Source organism: Ranitomeya imitator, chromosome 1, assembly GCF_032444005.1.
Source record: "Ranitomeya imitator isolate aRanImi1 chromosome 1, aRanImi1.pri, whole genome shotgun sequence".
NCBI classification, from domain to species: Eukaryota; Metazoa; Chordata; class Amphibia; order Anura; family Dendrobatidae; genus Ranitomeya; species Ranitomeya imitator.
In genome coordinates, this window is record NC_091282.1 from 816,729,954 (window position 1) to 816,756,417 (window position 26,464).

General features: G+C 43.2%; 1 protein-coding gene across 1 annotated transcript in view; it reads right to left on the reverse strand.

Annotated features, from left to right (window-relative positions):
* Positions 1–26,464, reverse strand: part of LOC138649487 (uncharacterized) — a 90,833-nt gene that overhangs the window by 32,005 nt on the left and 32,364 nt on the right. Inside the window, exon 4 of the mRNA XM_069739964.1 lies at positions 24,162–24,278. Coding sequence (XP_069596065.1) covers positions 24,162–24,278 — 117 coding nt within the window. The remainder of the gene's footprint in view (positions 1–24,161; positions 24,279–26,464) is intronic.

The window sequence follows — 26,464 nt, forward strand, 5'->3', positions numbered from 1 at the left end:
GCAGAGCCTTTGGCTTAGGTGCCTCCTTCTGGGTATCCGAGTTCCGCCAACGTCAGGCGGTCCTTGGTAGTGCTTTTTAGCACGGGTACCTCCTGCTTAGTAACCGGGTTCCAGTAACGTCAGCTGGTCCTCGGTAGTTCCATAGGCTCTTGAACCTTCGGGTAGCCATCCGAGTTCCAGTTCCATCATCTGGTTCTTGGCATTTTCTCAGCCTTCTTGTACCTTCTGCTACATTTCCAAGTTGAAGACCCTAAAGTCGACGACCCGGAAGACCACCCCGATGACGACAACCCGGAAGACCACCCCGATGACGACGACGGCGGCGGAGACGACGACGGCGGAGACGACGACGGCGGAGATGACGACACTGGAGACGACGACATGGAAGACCGAGAAGCAGAAGAACAAGAGGCTGCAGAACAAAGAGCAGAAGAACATTAAGCATAACACTTAATATCAGAGCAAAAGATATTATCTCAATTATATGCAGAAGAAGACTAAGCAGTGTATGGGGGTGAGTCCGTTCCTCCTCGTGGTGCCCCTGGATAAAGCCTGATGCTGCAGGCCAAACTGAACGCGGACAAATGTAACTTTTGTGACAGGCAGAACGGAAGGTGTAATCTTCCAACTTTTATAGATAACAACTACGGGAATGCCTGTCACAAATGAGAATATGATGAAGAAGTAGAATAGGAAGAATAATACAGTTGAATAAAATGAATATGTAGAATAGGAAGAATAATAATAGTTGAATAAAATGAATATGAAGAATGTAATAAAAAAAAAAAAAGGTAAAGGATGAAGAAGAAGATGAATAAGGTGAAGAAGAAGTTGATGTCAAAGATGCTGATGATGATGATGAAGATGAAAGTGTGGGAAAAGTAAAAAAAAAAGAAGGGGAAGGGAGTGGAATAGTGAAACATCAATATCTGACAAAATAAAAAAAATATTTACATAGTCAATATCTTTGTCACTCCGAACGTCTTTAAAAAAAAACAAAAAAAAACATGCTATTCTATTTGATTGGGCTAAACCTCTATGACTTTAATGTCTCCGCCACCTCCCCAAATACATCCGGCATTATTCTTAGTTGTTTTCCTTCATGTAGAATGAACCTACAAGGAAAGAAAGGGTTTATTTTAATTCCGATATTTTGGTCCCATTGACTTGCATTGGGATCGGGTATCGTTATCGGCGATATCCGATATTTTTTGAATATCGGCCGATCCTATCCGATACTTTCCGATATCGGAAGGTATCGCTCAACACTAACCCAAACAGTAGAAACCCCCCACAAGTGACCCCATATTGGAAACTAGACCTCCCAAGGAACTTATCTAGATGTGTTGTGAGAACTTTGAACCCCCAAGTGTTTCACTGCAGTTTGCAACGCAGAGCCGTGAAAATAAAAAAATCTTATTTTTCCCACAAAAATGATTTTTAGCCCCCAAATTTTTATTTTCCCAAGGATAACAAGAGAACTTGGGACAAATTGGACAACAACTTTTGGGGTCCGAGTACGCTGATACCCCATATGTTGGGGTAAACCCCTGTTTGGGAGCACCGGAGAGCTCGGAAAGGAAGGAGCACTGTTTTACTTTTTCAACGCAGAATTGGCTGGAATTGAGATCGGACGCCATGTCGCGTTTGGAGAGCCCCTAATGTGCCTGAACAGTGGAAACTCCCCAATTCTACCTGAAACTCTAATCCAACAACACCCCTAACCCTAATCCCAACGGTAACCCTAACCACACCCCTAATTCTAATCCCAACCCTAATCCCAACCATAAATGTAATCCAAACCCTAACCCTAACTTTAGCCCCAACCCTAACCCTAACTTTAGCCCCAACCCTAACTTTAGCTGCAACCCTAGCCCCAACACTAGCCCTAACCCTAACCTTAGCCCTAACCCTAGCCCCAACCCTAGCCCTAACGGGAAAATGGAAATAAATTTTTTACATTTTATTATTTTTCCCTAACTAAGGGGGTGATGAAGGGGGGTTTGATTTACTTTTACAGCGTTTTTTTTATATCGAATTGTTATGATTGGCAGCGGTCACACACTAAAAGACGCTTTTTTTATAGCAAAAAAGTTTTTGCGTCTCCACATTTTGAGACCTATAATTTTTCCATATTTTGGTCCACAGAGTCATCTCAGGTCTTGTTTTTTGCGGGACGAGTTGACGTTTTTATTGGTAACATTTTCGGACACGTGACCATTTTTGATCACTTTTTATTCTGATTTTTGTGAGGCAGAATGGCCAAAAACCAGCTATTCATGAATTTCTTTTGGGGGAGGCGTTTATACCATTCTGCGTTTGGTAAAATTGATAAAGCAGTTTTATTCGTCGGGTCAGTACGATTACAGCGATATCTCATTTATATCTTTTTTTATGTTTTGGCGCTTTTATACGATAAGAGCTATTTTATAGAAAAAATTATTTTGGCATCGCTTTATTCTGCGGACTATAACTTTTTAAATTTTTTTTGCTTATGATGCTGTGTGGCGGCTCGTTTTTTGCGGGACAAGATGACGTTTTCAGCGGTACCATGGTTATTTATATCTGCCTTTTTGATCGTGTGTTATTCAACTTTTTGTTTGGCGGTATGATAATAAAGCATTGTTTTTTGGCTCTTTTTTTTTTTTCTTACGGTGTTCATTGAAGGGGTTAACTAGTGGGACAGTTTTATAGGTTGGGTCGTTACGGACACGGCGATACTAAATGTGTACTTTTATTGTTTTTTTTTTTATATAAAGAAATGTATTTATGGGAATAATTTTTTTTTAATTTATTTATGAATGTTAAAAAAAACAAAAAAACATTCATAAATAAAAAAAAATATTATTCCCATAAATACATTTCTTTATATAAAAAAAAAACAAACAATAAAAGTACACATATTTAGTATCGCCGTGTCCGTAACGACCCAACCTATAAAACTGTCCCACTAGTTAACCCCTTCAATGAACACCGTTTAAAAAAAAAAAAAAAAAAAAAAAAAAACACGTGGAAATTTATTTATTTATTTTTTTTAACTTTTTAACTTTGTCCCAGGGGGGACATCACAGATCGCCGATCTGACAGTTTGTATAGCACTCTGTCAGATCGGCGATCTCACTCACATCGCTGCAGGCTTAGCCTGGCTTACCTGTTTGTTAATCCCAGCCCCGCAGTGTGTTATGCATTATGCACAGTGCGGGGCTGGGATTCACAAGCTGCGAGACTGCATCTGAGGTCAGACGGGCAGCGCTCACTGCGCCTGCCCCAGACAGAACAAAACAGTGCAGGCGCCAGATTTGATTTGAAAACAGTGCTGAGGGGGCGGCGCCCGGCGCCGAAGAAGCCTTGAGTGACGGCAGTGTGGCGTGTGCAGCAGGGGGGGGGGGGGGAGGGGTTAAGACCTGCCTCCAGGACTAAAGACAGGTATTTTTGCGAAATTATAAAACGCTTTATTTCTGCTTTGACTGCACCAACAACTAAAAGAGCCACCTTGTCAGAATGCAGCATTACTGCTGCACAAGGTGGAGGTGGATCTTTTAGTTTCTAACGGCTGGAGGGGGTGACAGAGTCCCTTTAAAAGTCACTACACCTGTAGATAAATTCCCAAAGGGATATAATTTCCAAAATGGGGTTACTTGAGGGAGTATTCTGTTCTTCTAGCACTTAAGGGCTCCATACATGGAGTTCGCAAACTATTTTAGGAAAATCTGCGCTCCAGAGAACAAACAGGGCTCTGTCCCTCATGAGTCTCGCCGTGTGGCTAAGCAGTACTGTGGAAGTAGTGTGAAAATGTAAAATCAGGGGCTAAAAGAAAATTAGAGTGTTTTTTTTTCTTCACTGCCCAATGGTAGGGGGTAAAAAAAAAAAAAAAAAATCTGTGACATACCCGTGGTGTCAACAGGATCACTGCACCCCTAGATGAATTCATTGAGAAGTGTAGTATGTAAAAGTGCCGTGTAGAATGGTGTCACTTATGGGTATATTCTGTCATATGGGACCCCTCAAACTAACCTCAAATGTGAGGTGGTCTCAAAAAAACAAAAAAAAACAAAACGGATTTTGTACATTTTTTTGGATTGAGAAATAGCAGGTCAACTTTTAACCCCTTAAGCCCCAAGGGTGGTTTGCACGTTAATGACCGGGCCAATTTTTACAATTCTGACCACTGTACCTTTATGAGGTTATAACTCTGGAACGCTTCAACGGATCCTGGTGATTCTGACATGTTTTCTTGTGACATATTGGGCGACATGATAGTGGTAAACTTTCTTTGATATTACCTGCGTTTATTTGTGAAAAAAAAAGGAAATTTGGCGAAAATTTTGAAAATTTCGCAATTTTCCAACATTGAATTTTTATACCCTTAAAATCACAGAGATATGTCACACAAAATACTTAATAAGTAACAATTTCCCACATGTCTACTTTACATCAGCACAATTTAGGAACCAAAATTTTTTTGTTAGGGAGTTAAGGGTTAAAGGTTGAGCAATTTCTCATTTTTACAACACCATTTTTTTTAGGGACCACATCACATTTGAAGTCATTTTGAGGGGTCTATATGATAGAAAATACCCAAGTGTGACACCATTGTAAAAACTGCACCCTCAAGGTGCTCAAAACCACATTCAAGAAGTTTATTAACCCTTCAGGTGTTTCACAGGAATTTTTGGAATGTTTAAAAAAAATGAACATTTAACTTTTTTCACACAAAATTTACTTCAGCTCCAATTTGTTTCATTTTACCAAGAGTAACAGGACAAATTCTACAACAACTTTTGGGGTCCATTTTCTCCTGAGTACGCAGATACCCCATATGTGGGGGTAAACCACTATTTGGGTGCATGGCAGAGCTCGGAAGGGAAGGAGCGCCATTTGACTTTTCAATGCAAAATTGACTGGAATTGAGATGGGACGCCATGTTGCGTTTGGAGAGCCCCTGATGTGCCTAAACATTGAAACCCCCCACAAGTGACACCATTTTGGAAAGTAGACCCCTAAGGAACTTATCTAGATGTGTGGTGAGCACCCACCAAGTGCTTCACAGAAGTTTATAATGCAGAGCTGTAAAAATAAAAATAAATAAATCTAATTTTTTCACAAAAATGATCTTTTCGCCCCCAATTTTCTATTTTCCCAAGGGTAAGAGAAGAAATTGGACCACATAAGTTGTTGTGCAATTTGTCCTGAGCACGCCGATGCTCCATATGTAGGGGTAAACAAATATTTGGGTGCATGGCAGAGCTCGGATGGGAAGGAGCGCCATTTGACTTTTCAATGCAAAATTGACTGGAATGGAGATGGGACGCCATGTTGCGTTTGGAGAGCCACTGATGTGCCTAAACACTGAAACCCCCCACAAGTGACACTATTTTGGAAAGTAGGAACTTATCTTGATGTGTTGTGAGAGCTTTGAACCCCCAAGTGTTTCACTACAGTTTATAATGCAGAGCCGTGAAAATAAAAATTCTTTTTTTTCCTGAAAAATTTTTTAGCCCCAAGTTTTGTATTTTTCCAAGGGTAACAGGAGAAATTGGACCCCAAAAGTTGTTGTCCAATGTGTACTGAGTACGCCGATACGCCATATGTGGGGGGGACCACCGTTTGGGCGCATGGCAGAGCTCGAAAGGGAAGGAGCGCCATTTGGAATGCAGACTTAGATGGATTGGTCTGCAGGCATCATGTTGCATTTGCAGAACCCCTGATGTACCTAAACAGTAGAAACCCCCCACAAGTAATCCTATATTGGAAACTACACCCCCAAGGAACTTATCTAGATGTGTTGTGAGAACTTTGAACCCCCAAGAGCCGTGAAAATAAAAAAAATTTTTCCACAGTTTTGTATTTTTCCAAGGGTAACAGGAGAAATTAAACCACAAAAGTTGTTGTCCAATTTGTCCTGAGTACGCCGATACCCCATATGTTGGGGTAAACCCCTGTTTGGGCGCACGGAAGAGATCGGAAGGGAAGGAGCACTGTTTTACTTTTTCAACGCAGAATTGGCAGGAATTGAGATTGGACACCATGTCACGTTTGGAGAGCCCTGATGTGCCTACACAGTGGAAACCCCACAACTGTAACTGAAACCCTAAGGCTGTGTTCACACGTTGCGGTTTTTTCGCGGTTTTTCCCGATAACGCTATAAAACCGCAAAAAAAAAAAAACACATACAATAAGCATCCCATCATTTAGAATGAATTCCGGATGTTTTGTGCACATCATGCGTTTTTTTCCGCAAAAAAAAAACGCATACCGCACAAAATCCGGACATGCTCTATCTTTTTGCGGTTTTTCTGCGGATTTCCCACTCCAAAATGCATTGGGAAGTGTCCGGAAAAAACCGCGGAAAAAACGCGTCAAAACCGCATCAAAAACGCATGCGGTTTTCTTGCGGATTTCATGCAGAAAATGTCCGGAATTCTCAGGAATTTTCTGCATGAATTCCTGAACGTGTGCACATAGCCTAAGGGTCATTCCATATCAAGTTATCAAAATATGAATATTTTTTTTACCTGACGTCTTTAGATTTTTTTATTTTTATGAAGTACAACTTTCGTTAATTACAAATTAAAAAGTTTTGAATTTTTTTCTTCATCAATTAGTTTTTTACAGATTCCCAAAGTTTTGAAAAAGCGCGGATTTTGGCCTGGTATGGCTTTACATTTCTTATCATATCTCGGGCTAGAATTAAGATAAAGAGGTGGGAGAGGCATCATTTTTCTCAGAAAGGTACCGGCTTTCATTTGATATGTCACAAGATTATGTTTCTGTATATTTTGTTTTGGAGAAATCAAATTCAAAGTTTTGATGCGCAATTGTGAAAAAAAAACAGTGTTTTAAAATTGTGAAAACATGCATGTGTGTTACTTGTGTTACTTGATTATATTTGTACAGGGATTCAACTTGGGACCTATCAAATTTGTATTTTTTTTTTTAAGCCTTGAATCATCTGATTTTATGTTTGTGTGAGTTTCTTCCTTTTTTCTTTTCAAATTACAACACATTGAATTCAACATTTATATGCAACAATAAAGTAACACAAACAAATACCGAAGTGCCAGAATAAATACATCTTAATCATCATAACACAACTTGCTCAGCGTTTTCAACCTGAATTCACTGAACAAGCCAAAAGATAAAAGGTGATCACATCCTGAAGTGTGATTTTCCAAATACAGTCTCATCCTAATTATATGTTAAAAACAAGATTAAAAGAACCAATATTTTTACGACCTATGTATACATGTAACAATTTTTTTTCTACTATATCCCTAAACATGTCATTTATGAAGTGTTTAACCCCCGTCATGACCCAGCCTATTTTGACCTTAATGACCTGGCCGTTTTTTACAATTCTGACCAGTGTCCTTTTATGAGGTAATAACTCAGGAACGCTTCAACGAATCCTAGCGGTTCTGAGATTGTTTTTTTTTCGTGACATATTGGGCTTTATGTTAGTGGTAAATTTAGGTCGATAAATTTTGCGTTTGTGAAAAAAAAAAAGAAAATTTGTCTAAAATTTTGAAAATTTCGCAGTTTTCAAATTTTGAATTTTTATTCTGTTAAACAAGAGAGTTATGTGACACAAACTAGTTAATAAATAACATTACCCACATGTCTACTTTACATCAGCACAATTTTGGAAACAAAAGGTTTTTTGCTAGGAAGTTATAAGGGTTAAAATTTGACCAGCGATTTCTCATTTTTACAACGAAATTTACAAAACCATTTTATTTAGAGACCACCTCACATTTGAAGTCAGTTTGAGGGGTCTATATGGCTGAAATTACCCAAAAGTGACACCATTCTAAAAACTGCACCCCTCAAGGTGTTCAAAACCACATTCAAGAAGTTTATTAACCCTTCAGGTGCTTCACAGCAGCAGAAGCAACATGGAAGGAAAAAATGAACATTTAACTTTTTAGTCACAAAAATGATGTTTAAGCAACAATTATTTTATTTTCCCAAGGGTAAAAAGAAAAACTGAACTACGAAAGTTGTTGTCCAATTTGTCCTGAGTACGCCGATACCCTACATGTGGGGGGAACCACTGTTTGGGCGCACCACAGGGCACAGAAGGGAAGGAGCGCCATTTGACTTTTTCAATGAAAAATTAGCTCCAATCGTTAGCGGACACCATGTCACGTTTGGAGAGCCCCTGTGTGCCTAAACATTGGAGCTCCCCCACAAGTGACCCCATTTTGGAAACTAGACCCCCCCCCCCCAAGGAGTGTATCTAGATGCATAGTGAGCACTTTGAACCCCCAGGTGCTTCACAAATTGATCTGTAAAAATGAAAAAGTACTTTTTTTCACAAAAAATTTCTTTTAGCCTCAATTTTTTCATTTTCACATGGGCAACAGGATAAAATGGATCCTAAAATATGTTGGGCAATTTCTCCTAAGTACATCGATACCTCATATGTGGTCACAAACCACTGTTTGTGCACACGGCAAGGCTCGGAAGGGAAGGAGCGCCATTTGACTTTTGAATGAAAAATTAGCTCCAATCATTAGCGGACACCATGTCGCGTTTGGAGAGCCCCGTGTGCCTAAACATTGGAGCTCCCCCACTTGTGACACCATTTTGGAAACTAGACCTCCCATGGAACTAATCTAGATGTGCGGAGACCACTTTAAACCCTCAAGTGCTTCACAGAAGTTTATAACGCAGAGCCGTGAAAATAAAAAAAATCATTTTTCTTTCCTCAAAAATGACGTTTTAGCAAGCAATTTTTTATTTTCACAAGGGTAACAGGAGAAATTGGACCCCAATAGTTGTTGACCAGTTTGTCCTGAGTACACGGATACCCCATATGTGGGGGTAAACCACTGTTTGGGCACACGTCGGGGCTCGGAAGGGAAGTAGTGACTTTTGAAATGCAGACTTTGATGGAATGGTCTGCGGGCGTCACGTTGCGTTTGCAGAGCCCCTGATGTGCCTAAACAGTAGAAACCCCCCACAAGTGACCCCAATTTGGAAACTAGACTCCTCCAAGGAACTTATCTAGTTATGTGGTGAGCAGTTTGAACCCCCAAGTGCTTCACAGAAGTTTACAACGCAGAGCCGTGAAAATAAAAAAAATAATTTTTCTCTCCTCAAAAATGATGTTTTAGCAAGCAATTTTTTATTTTCATAAGGGTAACAGGAGAAATTGGACCACAATAATTGTTGCCCAGATACTTCTGAGTATGCTGGTACCCCATATATGGGGGTAAACCACTGTTTGAGCACGTCGGGGCTCGGGAGGGAGCACCATTTGACTTTTTGAATGCAAGATTGGCTGGAATCAATGGTGGCGCCATGTTGCGTTTGGAGACCCCTGATGTGCCTAAACAGTGGAAACCCCTCAATTCTAACTTCAACACTAACCCCAACACACCCCTAACTCTAATCCCAACTCTAGCCATAACCCTAATCACAATCTTAACCCCAACACACCCCTAACCACAACCCTAACCCCAACACTCCCCTAACCCTAATCCCAACCCTAACCACAACACACCCCTAACCATAACCCTAACCACAGCCTAATCTTAACCCTATTTCCAACCCTAGCCCTAATTCCAACCCTAACCCTAAAGGTACCGTCACACTAAGCGACGCTGCAGCGATACCGACAACGATCCGGATCGCTGCAGCGTCGCTGTTTGGTCGCTGGAGAGCTGTCACACAGACAGCTCTCCAGCGACCAACGATGCCGGTAACCAGGGTAAACATTGGGTTACTAAGCGCAGGGCCGCGCTTAGTAACCCGATGTTTACCCTGGTTACCATCGTTAAAGTAAAAAAAAACAACCACTACATACTTACCTGCCGCTGTCTGTCCCCAGCGCTGTGCTTTTCTGCTCTGGCTGTGAGCACAGCGGCCGGAAAGCAGAGCGGTGACGTCACCGCTGTGCTTTCCGGCTGCCCGGCGCTCATAGCCAGAGCAGAGAAGCAGAGCGCCGGGGACAGACAGCGGTAGGTAAGTATGTAGTGGTTGTTTTTTTTACTTTAACGATGGTAACCAGGGTAAACATCGGGTTACTAAGCGCGGCCCTGCGCTTAGTAACCCGATGTTTACCCTGGTTACCAGCGAAGACATCGCTGAATCGGCGTCACACACGCCGATTCAGCGATGTCAGCGGGAGATCCAGCGACGAAACAAAGTTCTGGATTTTCTGCCCCGACCAGCGATATTACAGCAGGGGCTTGATCGCTGCTGCCTGTCACACTGGACGATATCGCTAGCCAGGACGCTGCAACGTCACGGATCGCTAGCGATATCGTCTAGTGTGACGGTACCTTAAGGCTATGTGCCCAATTCTAGCCGTAACCCTAACCTTAATTCTAGCCATAACCCTAATCTTAATTCTAGCCGTAACCCTAACTGTAACCCTAACCCTAGTCCTAACTAGTGGGAAAAAAATAATAAAAATTTCTTTATTTTATTATTGTCCCTACCTATGGGGGTGATAAAGAAGGGGATTTATTTATAATTTTTTGTCATTTTGATCGCTGTGATAGAACCTATCACAGCGATCAAAATGTACCTGTAACGAATCTGCCGGCCGGCAGAGATTCAGCGGGCGCACTGCGCATGCGCCGCCATTTTGGAAGATGGCGGCGCCCATGGAGCAGATGGACGGACACCGGGAGGGACACAGGAGGTCGGTAAGTATGAGGGGGGGCATTGGACAGCAGGAGGGGGGGGGGGAAAATCGGACTGCGGGTGGAGCGGACAGGAGGACAGAGGGGAGCAGAAGACAGCAGATGACAGCACGGAGGACAGAGAGAAGGAGATCGGTGGCGGTGCGCAGATCGCAATCTCCAGCCATGGCTGATGCTATTGCAGGCTGGATTGTAATATTTCATTGGTGAAATCAATTTTCATTGGTGAAATATTACTATCGCTCTGATTGAAAGTGAAACATCACTTTCAACAGCCAATCAGAGCGATCGTATCAACGGGGGGGCGAAGCCACCCCCCTGGGCTCAAGTACCACTCCCCCTCTCCCTGCAGGTCGGGTGAAATTACAGTTAACCCTTTCACCCGACCTGCAGGAGCGCGATCCGACCATGACGCACATGCTGCGTCACAGGTCGGATTGGCACAGGTTTTCATGACGCATACGCTGCGTCAAAGGTTGGGAAGGGGTTAAGAAGAATTGTACAGTAGTTAAATCCTTGTTCTATAAAATATGAACTAATCAAACAATAGTAGGTTTTTAAACTGGCCTTTTATCATCAATGTGTCCCTTCTAGTGGGTGAAATGTAATCTTGTCCATAAGCGCTTACTAGCAGTGGCCATTTCCTTTTGTGTCAGAGTATGTATGGCCTGTTATGGTGCTTGGCTCCACCTGAGATATCGGATTTTTGTTAACTTTTACAATGTCTGGTTTCCTTGGATACACAAAGGACGGCACTGGACCAGAAGGTGCAGAAAAGTCACTTCTACTTCTTCATTTTCACAATCTTTGGAGAGTCCAGTAGCCGCCACCAGTGCCGATCAATTTCACAGGTCACCTAACCAGTTATGTCATCCATTGCCAATCTTGTGCCGCCTTCTACCACTTCATGGACTTCACTGTCTTTGCTGAATGAAGAAATCCTTGTTTTTTTTTTCTGTTTCCCTACATGTGATGACAGTCCGGTATTGCCGAGTCCCTGTGATGGGTTCCGCTTCCTGTAACTGATGTTTTCACAAACTCTCCTCCTCTTCATAGTCCTGGTTCGTACAATACATGAACTGGATGTTAAGAATATTTTTCTCCCTCCGTGTGAACAGTTGCCTGGGTATTAAGATTTGGTGTGAATATGGCCTCTGGAGGCTGGAGCTGCTGGCCCGTCATCTGCTCTGCATTCACTGGCTACCCCTGTTCATTCTCAGGTTGAGCCCTAACAAAGCTTTCTCCTCTCTCCTCTCCTGCTTCTAATACTCTAACATAATAAAAGAATACCGTAATATCTAACAATCATGGATTATTTGGTAAATATGGACCCCACACTTTAAGGCTATATTCACACTTAGCGGTTTTTACCGCGGAACCGCCGCGATTTTGATGCTGCGGGTCCGCAGCAGTTTCCATAGCGTTTACAGTAACATGTAAACCCTATGGAAACCGCAAACCGCTGTGCACATGCTGCGGGAAAAACCGCGCGGGAACGCAGCGGTTTACAACCCGCAGCATGTCACTTCTTTGTGCAGAATCGCTGCGATTCTGCACCCATAGGAATACATTGAACCGCTTACTTCCCGCATGGGGCTGTGCCCACGTTGCGGGAAGTAAGCGGATAATGTGCGGGTGGTACCCGGGGTGGAGGAGAGGAGACTCTCCTCCAGGCCCTGGGAACCATATTTGGGGTTAAAAAATAAAAAATCTGGTTATACTCACTCTCTGATGTCCGGAGCTCCTGGGCGCTGCACGCGGCCGTCCGGTCAGAGTTGCTGTGCGACCAGGACCTGCGGTGACGTCGCGGTCACATGACCGTGACGTCACGAAGGGTCCTTCTCCCACAGCATCTTAGGAACCGGACCGCCGGGTGCAGCGCCCAGGAGATCCGGCCATCAGAGGGTGAGTATAACCAATTTTTATTATTTTTAACATTACTATTGATGCTGCATATTGCTGCATATGCAGCATCAATAGTATAGGCGGAAACCCGCAGCGGAAAACGCGGAACAAACCGCGATAAATCTGCAGGGAGAACCGCAGTTGTTTTGCCCTGCAGATTTATCAAATCTGCTGCGGGAGAACCCGCAGGGACCCGACGCAAGGTGTGAACATAGCCTTAAACCACAGGCTGAACAGATCTGAATTGGAGATTTTCGAATTGAGACTGTAATAGTTTAAATTTTTTAAAATATGATCCCATCACGATCACAACTTGAATGTGGCTAGGAGCATAGCAGGCACATGTGCAGTTTTTTTTTTTTTTTTAAATTCGTTTATTAACAACAAAATAGTAATGTTACAAACATTTTGCATCCAATATTGTCACACAAACTGTAATATATATACATTGCATATTATTAAGTTCGGAATAAAATACAGTTGTCATCTATAACCAACATTGTATTGTAATTATTAAAACTGTTGGATCAATGGTAACACATGAAATTTTACAAATAGACTATATCTACGCTAACTGCTAACTTGCCGCCGTACTCTACGATAGTCTTCACTCAATACCCCAACAATTTTATAGAGTAAGATGGGAAGAATTCCACCTGCACCAGATTTTTTCGAATTTGCCTGGACATCCTCTGTTTTGATATAGCGTGTGCTCATATGGAATGATTGAGTTGACCAGTTCGATCCAAGCTCCCCTAGTTGGGCTTGTACTACCCATCCAACTCAAAGCCAATACCTTTCTTGCCATAAAGAGCGCCTCACGTAAAAAAATATCAGTATAGTGATCCCAAGTCTCCTCCTCCCATACTCCAAATATACATACTAATGGGTCAAGGGGAACCGGAATGGACAACAGTGATGTAAGTAGTGAAGTCACCTCCCTCCAGTATTGAAGAACAACAGGACAGCACCATATCATGTGAATGAAGTCTGCATCTAAGGAATGACAGCGCGTACATTCTGATGTTTGGAATCGACCCATTCTAAAAAGCCGTGTCGGAGTTAAATACGATTGATGTATTATGTATAGTTGAGTCATCCTGTTATTAACTGATGGGGAAACTTTGGTTGAGGATTCAAGAATGTCCTCCCATTCCTCCCCCTGCATATTAGAAAGAAGTCCCTCCCATTTCCCCTTAACAGAGTTAACAGTAGACGCGTCTCCCGAAGATAGCATGTAAGTATATAGGGAGGAGATAAGACCCTGGGGACCTTGTGACTTGAGAATTCCTATCAAGGGTAAAGAGGATATAGCACGACCCGTACCTGCCTGTCTCATATATGATTGTACGGCTGACCTTAACTGTAAATATCGAAAGAACTGGGATCTCTGTATACCATGCTTGATTTGCAACTGCTCAAAAGACATGAAGGACCCCCCCATCATACAGATCACCTATTGAGGAGACACCATGCCCGAGCCAGAAGTCAGTGGATGGGTGATTCAACAAAGTTGGGAAATAGCCATTTCTCCACAGGGGCATCTCCGCCACGATATCCGTGAATCCTACAATTTTTTTAATTTGCCTCCAAACCGATCTCGCCAGGCGAAGCAGAGGAAGCATACGAGGGATATTAATTTTCTCCAGTTCTAGAAAAGTCAGCGGACAGTCTGTTTGAGCCACATGGAGAAGATGGCTTTCTGAATTCGGAAGGCGATTATCGGGCATCCACTTATTCAGAGCCTTAACCTGACCAGCCAAATAATATAAATAGAAATCTGGTAACGCCGCCCCACCTCCCGACTTTGGTCTTTGTAGCGTAGATAGCTTAAGTTTGGGCCTAGATTTCCCCCATATGAAAGATGTAATTTGAGAGTTCAAACTTGTAAAAAAGGATTTAGGAATTAACACAGCACTATGTTGAAGAAAGTAGCTGAGCTTGGGGAGCACTATCATCTTGACTAAATTAATGCGGCCGGCTACAGACAACGGAAGTTTGCTCCAAGCTGTAAATTTAAGTTTAACTAGTTCTGACAGCGGGAATATATTAAGTTGTAGATCAAGTCTACTGCTCTGAGAAATATATATGCCCAAGTATTTAAAGCTGGGTACAATAGGGAGGGGGGAGAGAGCCCCAAGGCCAGGCAATGAAACATGAGAAAGGGGCATCAATGCTGATTTATCCCAGTTTATATACAGGCCTGAGTGTCTACTAAATATATCTATATTGTCTATCACCCGCGGTAGTGTTACCTCCACCTCATCCATAAATATCACCATATCGTCAGCGTACAGACCAACCGTGTCCACCCGATCAGCTATATTTATACCTTTGATCTCGACAGAGGATCTTATGCGTATCGCCAAGGCCTCAATCGCAAGGGCGAAGAGGGCCGGGGAGAGAGGACACCCCTGTCGGGTCCCTCTAGATAGTGAGAAAGACTTAGAGATGGAGCCATTAACAATTATACGAGCCTTAGGTTTCATATACAATAGGCCTACCCACTTCAAAAAACTATCTCCGAAGCCATATTTTTTCAAACATGCTAGAAGGAAGGGCCACTCAAGAGAGTCAAAGGCCTTGGCTGCATCCAGTGATGCCAATGCCCAGGTGTTATCTGGTACCAATGAGCTATACTGAACCACTGACTGGACCCGTCTGATGTTAATAGAGGTATTTTTACCCGGCATAAAACCCGTTTGGTCTGGATGTATAAGGTCAAGTATGACCGAATTCAATCTCGTGGCTAGAATTTTAGTAAAAACTTTATAGTCCACATTTACCAGTGAGATGGGTCTGTATGATCCACATTCCAATGGGTCTTTCCCCTCCTTTTTAAGTAAAATGATGTTTGCCTCGTAGAATGTGTCAGGCATAGAGCCCCTCTCACCCACCCCTTGGAACACCCTCAACAAAAGCGGCGCCAGTATATCTCTATACTTCCTATATAATTCAATGGGAAACCCATCTGGACCCGGGGCCTTCCCAGAGGCCATATCCATCAAAGCCTTTTCAACCTCCTCCAAAGTAAACTCCGCATCCATAAAGGCCTGCTGAGCCGGGGTCAATAAGGGAAATGTTATATCTGATAGATAATCTAAATTATTAGGAATATCAAAGTCACATTTAGAGGTATATAGTGACTTATAATAATCATGAAAGCAGCAAATTATCTCCTCATTCGAGGACACTAATGACCCATCTGGTGTTCGAATCTGCAATACAGTATTGGAGACATTATGTTGGCGTACCAAGAAAGCCAAAAATTTGCTGGCCTGGTTTCCCATTTCAAAATAGGATTGGCGAGTAAAAAATAGTTTACGTTTAGATTTAGTATCTTTATACTGAACATATAGCCTCTGGGAAGTTAGCCACTCAAGTCTATTGCCACTGGTTGGGTCAGATATATATGCAGACTCAGTTCTTTAGTCGTTGTTCCACCTCATCATCTTCCCGTGAGGTCACCCTTTTAATATAAGATATTGTGGAGGATAGACACCCCCTCAAATATGCCTTAAGGGTATCCCAAAATATATTAGTATTCTGGGGCTCCGGGTGGGATAAAATGAAACCCTGCAGTTGGTCCACAGTTCTATCATTGGAATCTATCAACTTGAGCCAAAATGGATTCAATTTCCAGACTATGCCGCCATTTGATTGCCTAAATTTGAGTTTAAGAACAACCGGGCTGTGGTCAGATATTCCCCTATTACCATGCTCAACACTATCTATCCATGTTGCCAACCCCACTGATCCAAATATATAATCTAGGCGGGAGAGGGATCGTCTGGTAGATGAATGACAGGTATAGCCTCTCTCCCCTGGATGGCGCACTCTCCATAGATCCACCCAACCACTACCCTCCATGAATGAAGCTAATTGGGATAAAGTTTGAGAGGAGGGCTCCGCCACCACATCGTCGCCCAATCTCAGCCTATCCAAGCGAGTATCCATGACTAGATTAAAATCCCCCATACAGATGATGTTTGCGTCTGGAAAGCTCAAGGCAAAGCTCATTGCCATTCGGAGTATTGATAAATTAGCTGGAGGAGGGTTGTAGACACATAAGATGACGTATTCACGGGAATTGACTAACACATTCACAAATACAAATCGACCCTCAGAGTCCCTCCTAGCCTCCCTCATCTCCCATCTAACGTCTTTGTGAACTAACAGTGAGACCCCTCTTGAGTAGCTGGTATGAAATGCGTGTATGGACCATTGCACCCACGGCTTCTGTACACACCGGGCCGTGTCTCTGGTCAAATGTGTCTCGACCAATGCTACAATATGTGGGTGATAGCGCTTGATCTGTGAGAATACCTTAATCTTTTTCCGGGGAGATTTGATGCCGCGCACATTCCAGGTCATGTGTATTATTTCCGACCCCATACTAACACAACACTATATGATAAGCAATAATTGTCCAGGCAAAACTTAGGGGTGGCACGTAGAGGTTGAGAGATCCATTGGCGGCGAGTCTGTCTACAAAACAGATAGAACAAACATAGAAAAAAGAACAAACCAAAAAACCAAACAATGTAGGAGCATACTCCCATGCTCCTATTATCAGATGAAAACGGGGATACCCTCGCTAAAATTAAGCGTTCGGTATTGTTAGTAGGTTAGGCACCCACAAGGAGAGCTTCATTATATAATCATCCACTCAAATGCTTTAGGATGTCTTCATACTGGACCCTTCATGGACCCGCAACCACTCAGCCGCGTCCTCCGGATTAGTGAAGAATATCGAGGAACCCTCATGAATGATTCGCAAGCGGGCAGGATAGAGCATGGAATATATGACGTTCCGATCTCTGAGTCGTTTCTTAATTTCCAGGAACCGTGCTCGTTGTTTCTGAAGTTCCATGGAGAAGTCTGGGAAAATCGAGATTGTGGCATTGTGGAACTTGATAGGACTCTTTTGCCGTGCCAGACGTAGAATGGCGTCTCTATCTCTACAGTTGAGGATGCGTGCCAGGAAAGGCCTCGGAGGAGCCCCAGGGGGGGAGGGGCCTCGTGGGGACCCTATGGGCCCTCTCCACAGAGAAGGTTGATGAAAATTCGCCTTCCAAAGAGGTTTTAAGCCAGTTCTCCAGAAATTCCTCAGGCCGCTGACCCTCCGAGCGCTCCGGCAGCCCAATAATACGAATGTTGTTCCGACGCAGCCTGTTCTCCAGGTCATCCGCTTTTTGTTTCCAGGCGTTAATGGAACCTGCCACTTTTGTCAGTTTAGCCTCCATGGGTGTAATAGTATCTTCTATCTGTGACACTCTCGTTTCCACCTCCACAATGCGTCCTCCCATGGTCAGCATGTCTAGTCTCAGGCGACCCACCTCAGTGTGTACATCCTCTATTTTTTCAGTAAGAGAGGATCTGGTTAAGGAAATGGCCTGCATTAGTTGTTCAGAGGCCTGTTTAAGAGTTAATTCCTCCTGTGCCCCCTCCTCATTACTATCAGAAGATTGACCCTTACGCTGGACCTGCGCGGGGGTATTTCTGAGTGTCCGCCCACTATCCATAGGGTCCTCTCTAGCGAATTTTTTCAATTTATCAGACGCCCCCGATCCTTTGGGGTGGTGCATTTTGAATGAAGATGAAAGGCAGCAGAGTAGCTGAGATTATAAGCGGATCCACCTCCCAGACAGCGCTGTATATGTGGTGCACAGCATCACGTCTCCTCTCACCAGAGCGCGCGCTTGTATTGACCGCTGCCCCACCTGTACCGCCGTCCACAGTCCCCCAGCTCCAGCGCACCTGGATTCAAACGCTGGCTCCGCAGTCTCTCAGAGCCCTCCGAAGCCTAGGGGGGAGTCCTGGGGGTGATGAGAGCTGGTGCCGCGCTGTGCTTCCTCAGAGCGCGCTCTCAAGATGGCCGCCGTCAGCACACGAGTCTCCTGCTCCGGCGGGCTTCGCTGGTTTCCCGCTCCTCTCCGGACCTCGCAACGCTCCCCGCAGTGACCCCGCACCTTCCAGGACCCAGTGAGGGGCACAAATTGTGAGCAGTCCACACTATAGGGGATTTGAGCGGCAGGATATTGGCAGGATAATGGGAGCTCACCCAGGGCACGTCTTCTCGCTCCAACTACATAGCCACACCCCCACATGTGCAGTTTTTGAAATTAAAATTTTGCGTTCGCATGGGTAAAATATTATCAAAGATACTCTTGACAAATCTGGTGAAAGCCTGTACAGTTCTGAGTAGAATGGTGTTTATTTTGTTTCTTTATCTTTTTTTCTAGCCTGAGTTATGAGGACAAATGTAAAGGCAGGCAACACCAAATTCACACTTTTTCCGAACTTTGTAAATCAATTTTAAAAAATTTTTTTCTAGAATTTTTTCTTCTTCACATTTTGCATTCTCTGACACACTATTACTAAATAACAAAATCTCAAAAGAATTAAAAATAGAGGTAAAAATCATTGGTTCACTTGACATGGAATGACCCCTAACCCAAACACACCTCTAACCATAATCCCAACCACACCCCTAACCCAAACCACACCCATAACCCTAATCCCAACCATAACCCTCACCACACCCCTAACCCGACACACCCCTAACACTAATCCCAACTGTAAATGTTATCCAAACCCTAACTGTAGCCCCAACTTTAGCCCCAGCCCTAACCCCAACCCTAATAGTAAAAAGGAAATAAATACTTTTTTTAATTTTATTATTTTTCCTTAACTAAGGGGGTAATGAAGGGGGGTTTGATTTACTTTTATAGCAGGCTTTTTAGCAGATTTTTATGTCACACACTGAAAGACGCTTTTTATTGCAAAAAAATAGTTTTTGCATCTCTACAGTTTGAGGGCTATAATTTTCCCATATTTTGGTCCAGAGAGTCATGTGAGGTCTTGTTTTTTGGGGGACGAGTTGATGTTTTTATTGGTACCATTTCCAGGCACGTAACATTTTTTTGATCGCTTTTTATTCCGATTTTTGTGAGGCAGAATGACCAAAAACCAGCTATTTCTGAATTTCTTTTTGGGGGGGGGGGGGGGCGTTTATACCATTCCATGTCCGGTAAAGCTGATAAAGCAGTTTTATTCTTCGGGTCAGTACGATTAGGCCATGTTCACACAGTGCGTTTTTTACCGCGGAACCGCGGCGGTTTTGCCGCTGCGGTTCCGCAGCTGTTTTCCATGCAGGGTACAGTACACTGTACCCTATGGAAAACAGGACACACTGTGCACATGGTCCGGAAATTGTTAAAAAAAAGACGCGCTGAATAGCTCCCGGAAAAAAGAAGGAGCATGTCAATTCTTTTTCCGGAGCCGCAGCGGTTCTGCACCCATAGACCTCCATTGTGAGGTCCAAACCGCAGTAAAACCCGCAGATCAAAAATATATCTGCGGGTTTTACTGCGATTTGATGTGCAGAACCGCTGCAGCAGGAAGTGCGGGGAGCGGGCGGAAGTGCGTGGGCGGAGTGTGGCTGCCCCCCCGTGCTCCGATCCCGCCCCCCCGTGCTCCGATGCCCCCCCCAGTGCTCCGATGCCCCCCCCAGTGCTCCGATGCCCCCCCCCGTGCCCTAATCTCCCCCCCTTATACTCACCCGGCGTCCGTCCGGCCGTCTTCTCCCTGGGCGCCGCCATCTTGCAAAATGGCGGGCGCATGCGCAGTGCGCCCGCCGAATCTGCCGGCCGGCAGATTCGTTCCAAAGTGCATTTTGATCACTGAGATATAACCTATCTCAGTGATCAAAATAAAAAAATAGTAAATGACACCCCCCCCCCTTTGTCACCCCCATAGGTAGGGACAATAAAAAAAATAAAGAATTTTTTTTTTTTTTTTTCACTAAGGTTAGAATAGGGGTAGGGGTAGGGTTAGGGGTAGGGTTAGGGGTAGGGTTAGGGTTAGGGGTAGGGTTAGGGGTAGGGTTAGGGTTAGGGGTAGGGTTAGGGGTAGGGTTAGGGGTAGGGTTAGGGGTAGGGTATTTTCAGCCATTTTAACCCTAAAAAAATTCCTAGAAAACACACAGACTCTGGCTAGAAAACTGCATCAAAAAAACGCATCAAAAAACGCATCAAAAAACGCATCAAAAACGGACCAAAAAAGGACCAAAAAAAGGACCTGCGTTTTCTGCCAAGAGCTGCAGTTTTTTAAAAAACAGTCAGGAAAAAAAAAGGATGGAAATCCTGAACGTGTGAACATACCCTTACAGCGATACCTCATTTATAATCATTTTTTTTATGTTTTGGCGCTTTTATATGATAAAAACTATTTTATAGAAAAAAATTATTATTTTTGCATTGCTTTATTCTAAGGACTATAACTTTTTTATTTTTCCGCTGATGATGCTGTATGGCGGCTTGTTTTTTTGCGGGACAAGATGATGTTTTCAGCGGTACCATAGTTATTTATATCTGTCTTTTTGATTGCGTGTTATTTCACTTTTTTTTTACGGTGTTCACTGAAGGGGTTAACTAGTGGGACAGTTTTATAGGTCGGGTCGTTACGGACGCGGCGATACTAAATACATCAATGTTGTATGTGGAATTTCCTGAAGAAGAGGTCGCACTGACCTTGAAACGCGTTGAATAAACCACCTTTTAAATTTATTATCCTTGGAACTTCATTAAGGCAGCGCGGATTTAACCCACACCTCCTGCACAGTTTATCTAAGGTTTTACCAAAGAGGAACTCACCCTCACATGGGATTGCGCATATTTTAGATTTTGACTGCGTGTCCCCTTTTCCAGCTTTTCATCCATAACGCCCATCTGGCATTGTTTACGAGACCTGCAGATCTTGCTGCCAAGCGGAGAGCATCTGCGGATGCATCTGCCATAAAGGCTGCTGCGCCTCGTATTAAGGGGATAGCAGCCCGCAATTTTTCCCTTGAGATTTTATTTTCAATTTGTTGGTCTAACTGGTCAATCCAGATGAGCATTGACCTGGCGGTACAAGTGCTAGCTACTGCTGGTTTGAATATGCCTGTAGTTACCTCCCAGGACCTTTTAAGGGATAATTCAGCTTTGCGATCAAGAGGGTCAGAAAGTAGTCCCGCATCTTCTATGGGTAATGTGGACTGCTTAGAGGTAGAGGCAACGGCTGCGTCAACCTTAGGGATTTTGGTCCACGTAAGTAGCTGATCGTCACTAAACGGGTATTTTCGTTTGACGCAGAGGGTAGGAAGCTTCTCTGATCCTGCTTCTCCCACTCTCTTTTTATTAATGCTTTAAACTGCCGGGATGACTGGAAAACATCTCCTTTTACCCTCGGCTAAACCCGCAAACATTGTGTCCTGCGTGGTTTGTGCGCCCTTTGCCTCCTCACACCCCATAGTGTCTCTTTTTGACTTTACTAAATTGTCCACATTAAGGGAAAACCTGAAAGTCCCTCGATTTCTGATGAGGATAGGGAGGCTTCTGAGAGAGTACTGCTTGGCCACTATCGGAATCTGACGAAGGTGTTGGTATTTTAGATTTACTTTTGTGTGGTTTATCCTGGGACATAGCTTTTAACTCCTCTCTAATAATGGCGCGTAAGTCCGTAATAGACACTGTCGCTCCCTGTGTGGTTTCCGTTATACAGTCCTTGCAAAGCTTTTTAGGGTATGAGTCTTGCAGGGGCTGGCTACATAAGGCTCATTCCTTATGTTTAGACTTATGTTGTTTTTTAATTTGACCAGAATAAGACAACGAGAGAAGGAGAAAGAGAGAAAGAAGGGAGATGGCGTCAGCTTAATAGGCAGAGTTAAAAACTCACCCACTGAAGCTATTAGTACCGGATCAGAAGGCCAAGGTCCTGTCCTGGATCTGTCCACCACGTCGCTTTTACGACCGGTAACTGAGGATCCCCTGCTGGAGCGATCCTTGGAGGGGGTACTGGGTCTACTGCTGTAGGGTCCATGGCACCTGGGGATGACATCTTGCATCGCCAAATTAAGGTGGCTGACTGATTTATGTAGTGCACGCTTTTTCTTTTTGTGTAGCTCTGTGTATTGCGGCACTGCGCATGCGCGAACCCCCGCTTCCCCCGCCACTGATCTCGGCCTGGACGCCCCGGAAGTTTAGTGTCTACTTCCGGGGCAAATGGATTTATGGTGGTCAGCGCATGCGCGGTCCGGGATTTTAGTACCGGACCGCAATTGGAATGCTGCCTTCATCTTACCCGACTCCTGTCGGCCAGGGTTTCTCCAGCGCCGCTGCGTAATGCAGATAATGCCGGGCGGCCTTCCCCGGACCCGGCAATCTGAATACTACCCCAGACGAGGAGGGAGCCGTCAAACGGAACTCCCCCGACACGGCTTCCAGACTGCAGCCCCTGCAGTTCAAGACACTGCACAGGTATTTTTCCATAGTCGAAAATCCTGTAGTTCCCGCAGGAACAGGAAACCTAAACTGAGGAGGGGAGGCGGACCGCCCCCTTTTATCTTTCTGTAGGTTTCCTGTTCCTGTGGGGCGGATCCCTCTCTCCAGTAGGGTGCTGTCGTGGTGAAGGGTAAAATATTAATTATTTTGTGTGACACCAAAAAGATTTAAGGGCATAAAAATTAAAAGTTTTAAAATTGCAAAATTTTCACAAATGAATGCAATGCATATAAAACAAATTTTACCACTACCGTGAAGTACAATACGTCACAAGAACACATTCTCATGATTTACTCGAATCCGTTGAAGCGTTCCAGAGTTATTGCCAAATAAAGTGACAGTGGTCAGAACTGTGAAATTTGGACTGATCAGGAAGGTGAAAACAGGCTCAGGGTTCAGAATTAAAAAAAAAAAAAAAAAAAAAATCATGCACATATTTGACAAAGCTATGCTCTGAAAAAATCTGATCTATCAAAATCTAATATTAATTAATCCGATCGGTAAATAGAATTGCAGTATTTTGGCTGCCACAACAACACACACAAAAATGAAATATAAAAAGGCGATCAAATCATTGAATCTACCCCAAAATGATATTAACAAAAGCATCGGCTCAGAGTTAAAAAAACAAGCCTTCACACAGCTAGCTCCATATCCTGAAAACATTACAACTCTTGAAAAAGGCGCCACAAGCAAATTTTTCCCTCTTTACAAATTTCTGAAATTTTTTTCTGTATAAGAAAAACTATGCAAGCTTGGTATCGCCGTAGTCGTACTAATCTAGAGAACTGTATTTCTAGGTCAATTTTACTGCAAAATGAATGATGTAAATAAAAAAAACAATTGCTGAATTGCTATTTCACCACACTTACAAACTGGTAAGTACCCAGACCTTATATGGCGGAGAAGTATGCAGCCTGTGCAATGCTCTGTGAGCCAAGTTCAGCAGCAGCACTAATCTCACTGATAATGTACTACAATGCATTATTTTGGAATCCAGGCTGTTTAGCTCACAGAGCATGTTCTAGAATAGATGCAATCGGATCCACTTTTCAGATGAGAGCAGGCCCAGCTGTGTATGGGGTTTTCTGCCTTTGAATGGAGACAAGTGTGTTCTCTTTCACTGACTGCACACTAACATCTCCATTTCTTGAGAATCCTGAGACAGAAATTATACAGTAGTGTATATTACAAAGTTACAGAATTTCTTATTTATAAAGTGATCAATAATCAGACTATTGTGAGGATGTATGTATTTTTGCAGTATATACAATACCTGCTGCTTTTTAACTGAGAGACTCTCTTTATTACTGATTTCATGTAGTCTAGTTTCGAGGATTTCAGATGGTACTGTAATGTTGCCTTCCAGCTGATTGTTCCCTGTAGGATTTGCCTACAATAAATACAAAAATTACATACTATTAGGGTATGTGCACATGATCAGTAAATGCAGCAGGTTGTAAGTACTTGCACAGCGTCCAACATGAAAGGGCCAGATGTTACAGCATAATGGATGACATGTGGTGCGTCTCTCCAGACCGCAGTACATCAATTTCACTTGCGGAGACACTAGTTTCCCCAAGAAAAATTTCACCCATGCAATGCATTGGACGTGGTGAATCTGCACAGTTTAGTGAACACATGCGGATTCACCTGCATTCAATAGACGGCATCGCTTTGGACGCAGAAATATGTGCGGTGTCGAAAGTGCTGCCACTTCCGAATCGTCTGCACATACCTTTATTCAGTTTTAAAAATGCAGATGTGTGAAAAAGTAAAAGAGATTATTGCAGCTAATAAATTAGACGGCAGCCAGCTCACCGATCCATGCAGGTGCTCGGAACTTCATCGGGACCAAGATGAGTGATAATTGCAAATGAGAGCTCTCATTGTAGCATTCACAATTATGCAAGGATATGTTTGTATCAAGATTTTAATGGAAAAATAAAGAATCGACATTTTAAGGAGCTGGAACACCCTTTTTTTTTTTTTCTTTTGTGTGAAAAAGTGTTTGCCCCCTTCCTGATTTCAGATCACCAAACTAAATGTTAATATTAGACACAAGTAAAAACAAAATGCAGTTTATAAATGAAGGTCTTTAATATTAAGAGAAAAATAAATCAAAACCTACAGGGCCCTGTGTGAAAAAGTGATTGCCCCTTAAAACTAATAAAACTTTTTGGGCCACCGGTAGCAGCAACAACTTCAATCATGCATTTGTGATAACTGGCAATGAGTCTTTTACAACGCTCTGGAGGAATTTTGGCCCACTCATCTTTGCAGAATTAATGTAATTCAGCCAAGTTGAAGGGTTTCCAAGCATGAATCACCATTTTAAGATCATGCTACATCATCTAAAATCGGATTAAGGTCAGGACTTTGACCAGGCCACTCCAAAAGTCTTAATTTGTTTTTTCTTAAGCTATTCAGAGGTGGACTTGCTGGTGTGTTTGGATCATTGTTCTGTTGCATAACCCAAGTGCGCTTCGGTTGAAGTGACAAACAGATGGCCAGACAGTCTCCTTCAGGATTTTTTGGTAGAATACAGAATTTATGGTTCCATTTTCCACAGCTGGTCTTCCAGGTTCTGAAGCAGCAAAAGAGCCCCAGACCATCAAGCTACTACCTTTTCCGAAATGCTGTGTTACTTCTACGTCAGATGTAATGACACATACACCTTTCAAAAAGTTCAACTTTTGTCTCGTTAGTCCACAGAATATTCTCCGAAAAGTTTTGGGGATCATCAAGATGTTTTGTGACAAAACTGAGACGAGCCTTTATGTTCTTACTGCTTAGTAGCGGTTTTCGTCTTTTTTATGGTGGAGTCAGGAACACTGACCTTAACTGAGGCAAGCGAGGCCTATAGTTCTTTGGATCTTGTTATGGGGCCTTTTGTAACCTCTTGAATGAGTCGTCGTTGCGCTCTTGGGGTAATTTTGGTAGGCCGGGTGGCCACTACTGGGAAGGGTCACCACTGTTCCATATTCTCGCCATTTGTGAATAATGGCTTTCATTGTGGTTCGCTAGAGTCCCAAAGCTTTAGAAATGGCGTTAACCTTTTCCAGACTGATACACCTCAATTACTTTGTTTCTCATTTGTTCCAGAATTTCTTTAGATTGCAGCATAATGTCTAGCTTTTGAGGATGTTTTGGTCTACTTCACTTTGTCAGGTAGGTCCTATTTAAGCGATTTCTTGATTGAGAACCGGGGTGACAATAATCTGGCCTGGGTGTGGCTAGGGAACTTGAACTCAGCTTCCCAAAGATGTGATAAATTTTTTATCAGATAAAACAAATTACCTGTGGTTTAAGTGGGGGGTGGTGGAGGCCAATCACTTTTTCACATAGGGTCCGGTAGGTTTGGTGTTATTTTTCTCGTAGCAATAAAGACCTTCATTTAAAAACTGCATTTTGTGTTTGACTATGGATGCAAAAGAATAGGAAGTCAAGAAGGAGGCAAACACATTTTCACAGAAATGTAAGTTATCAGAAGACATTTGGAAATAGAGTAAGGAAATGGTGTATTTATCTAAAAGTTTATTCTAGCTATACTGCAGTTTTCTGTGATACATTATTACA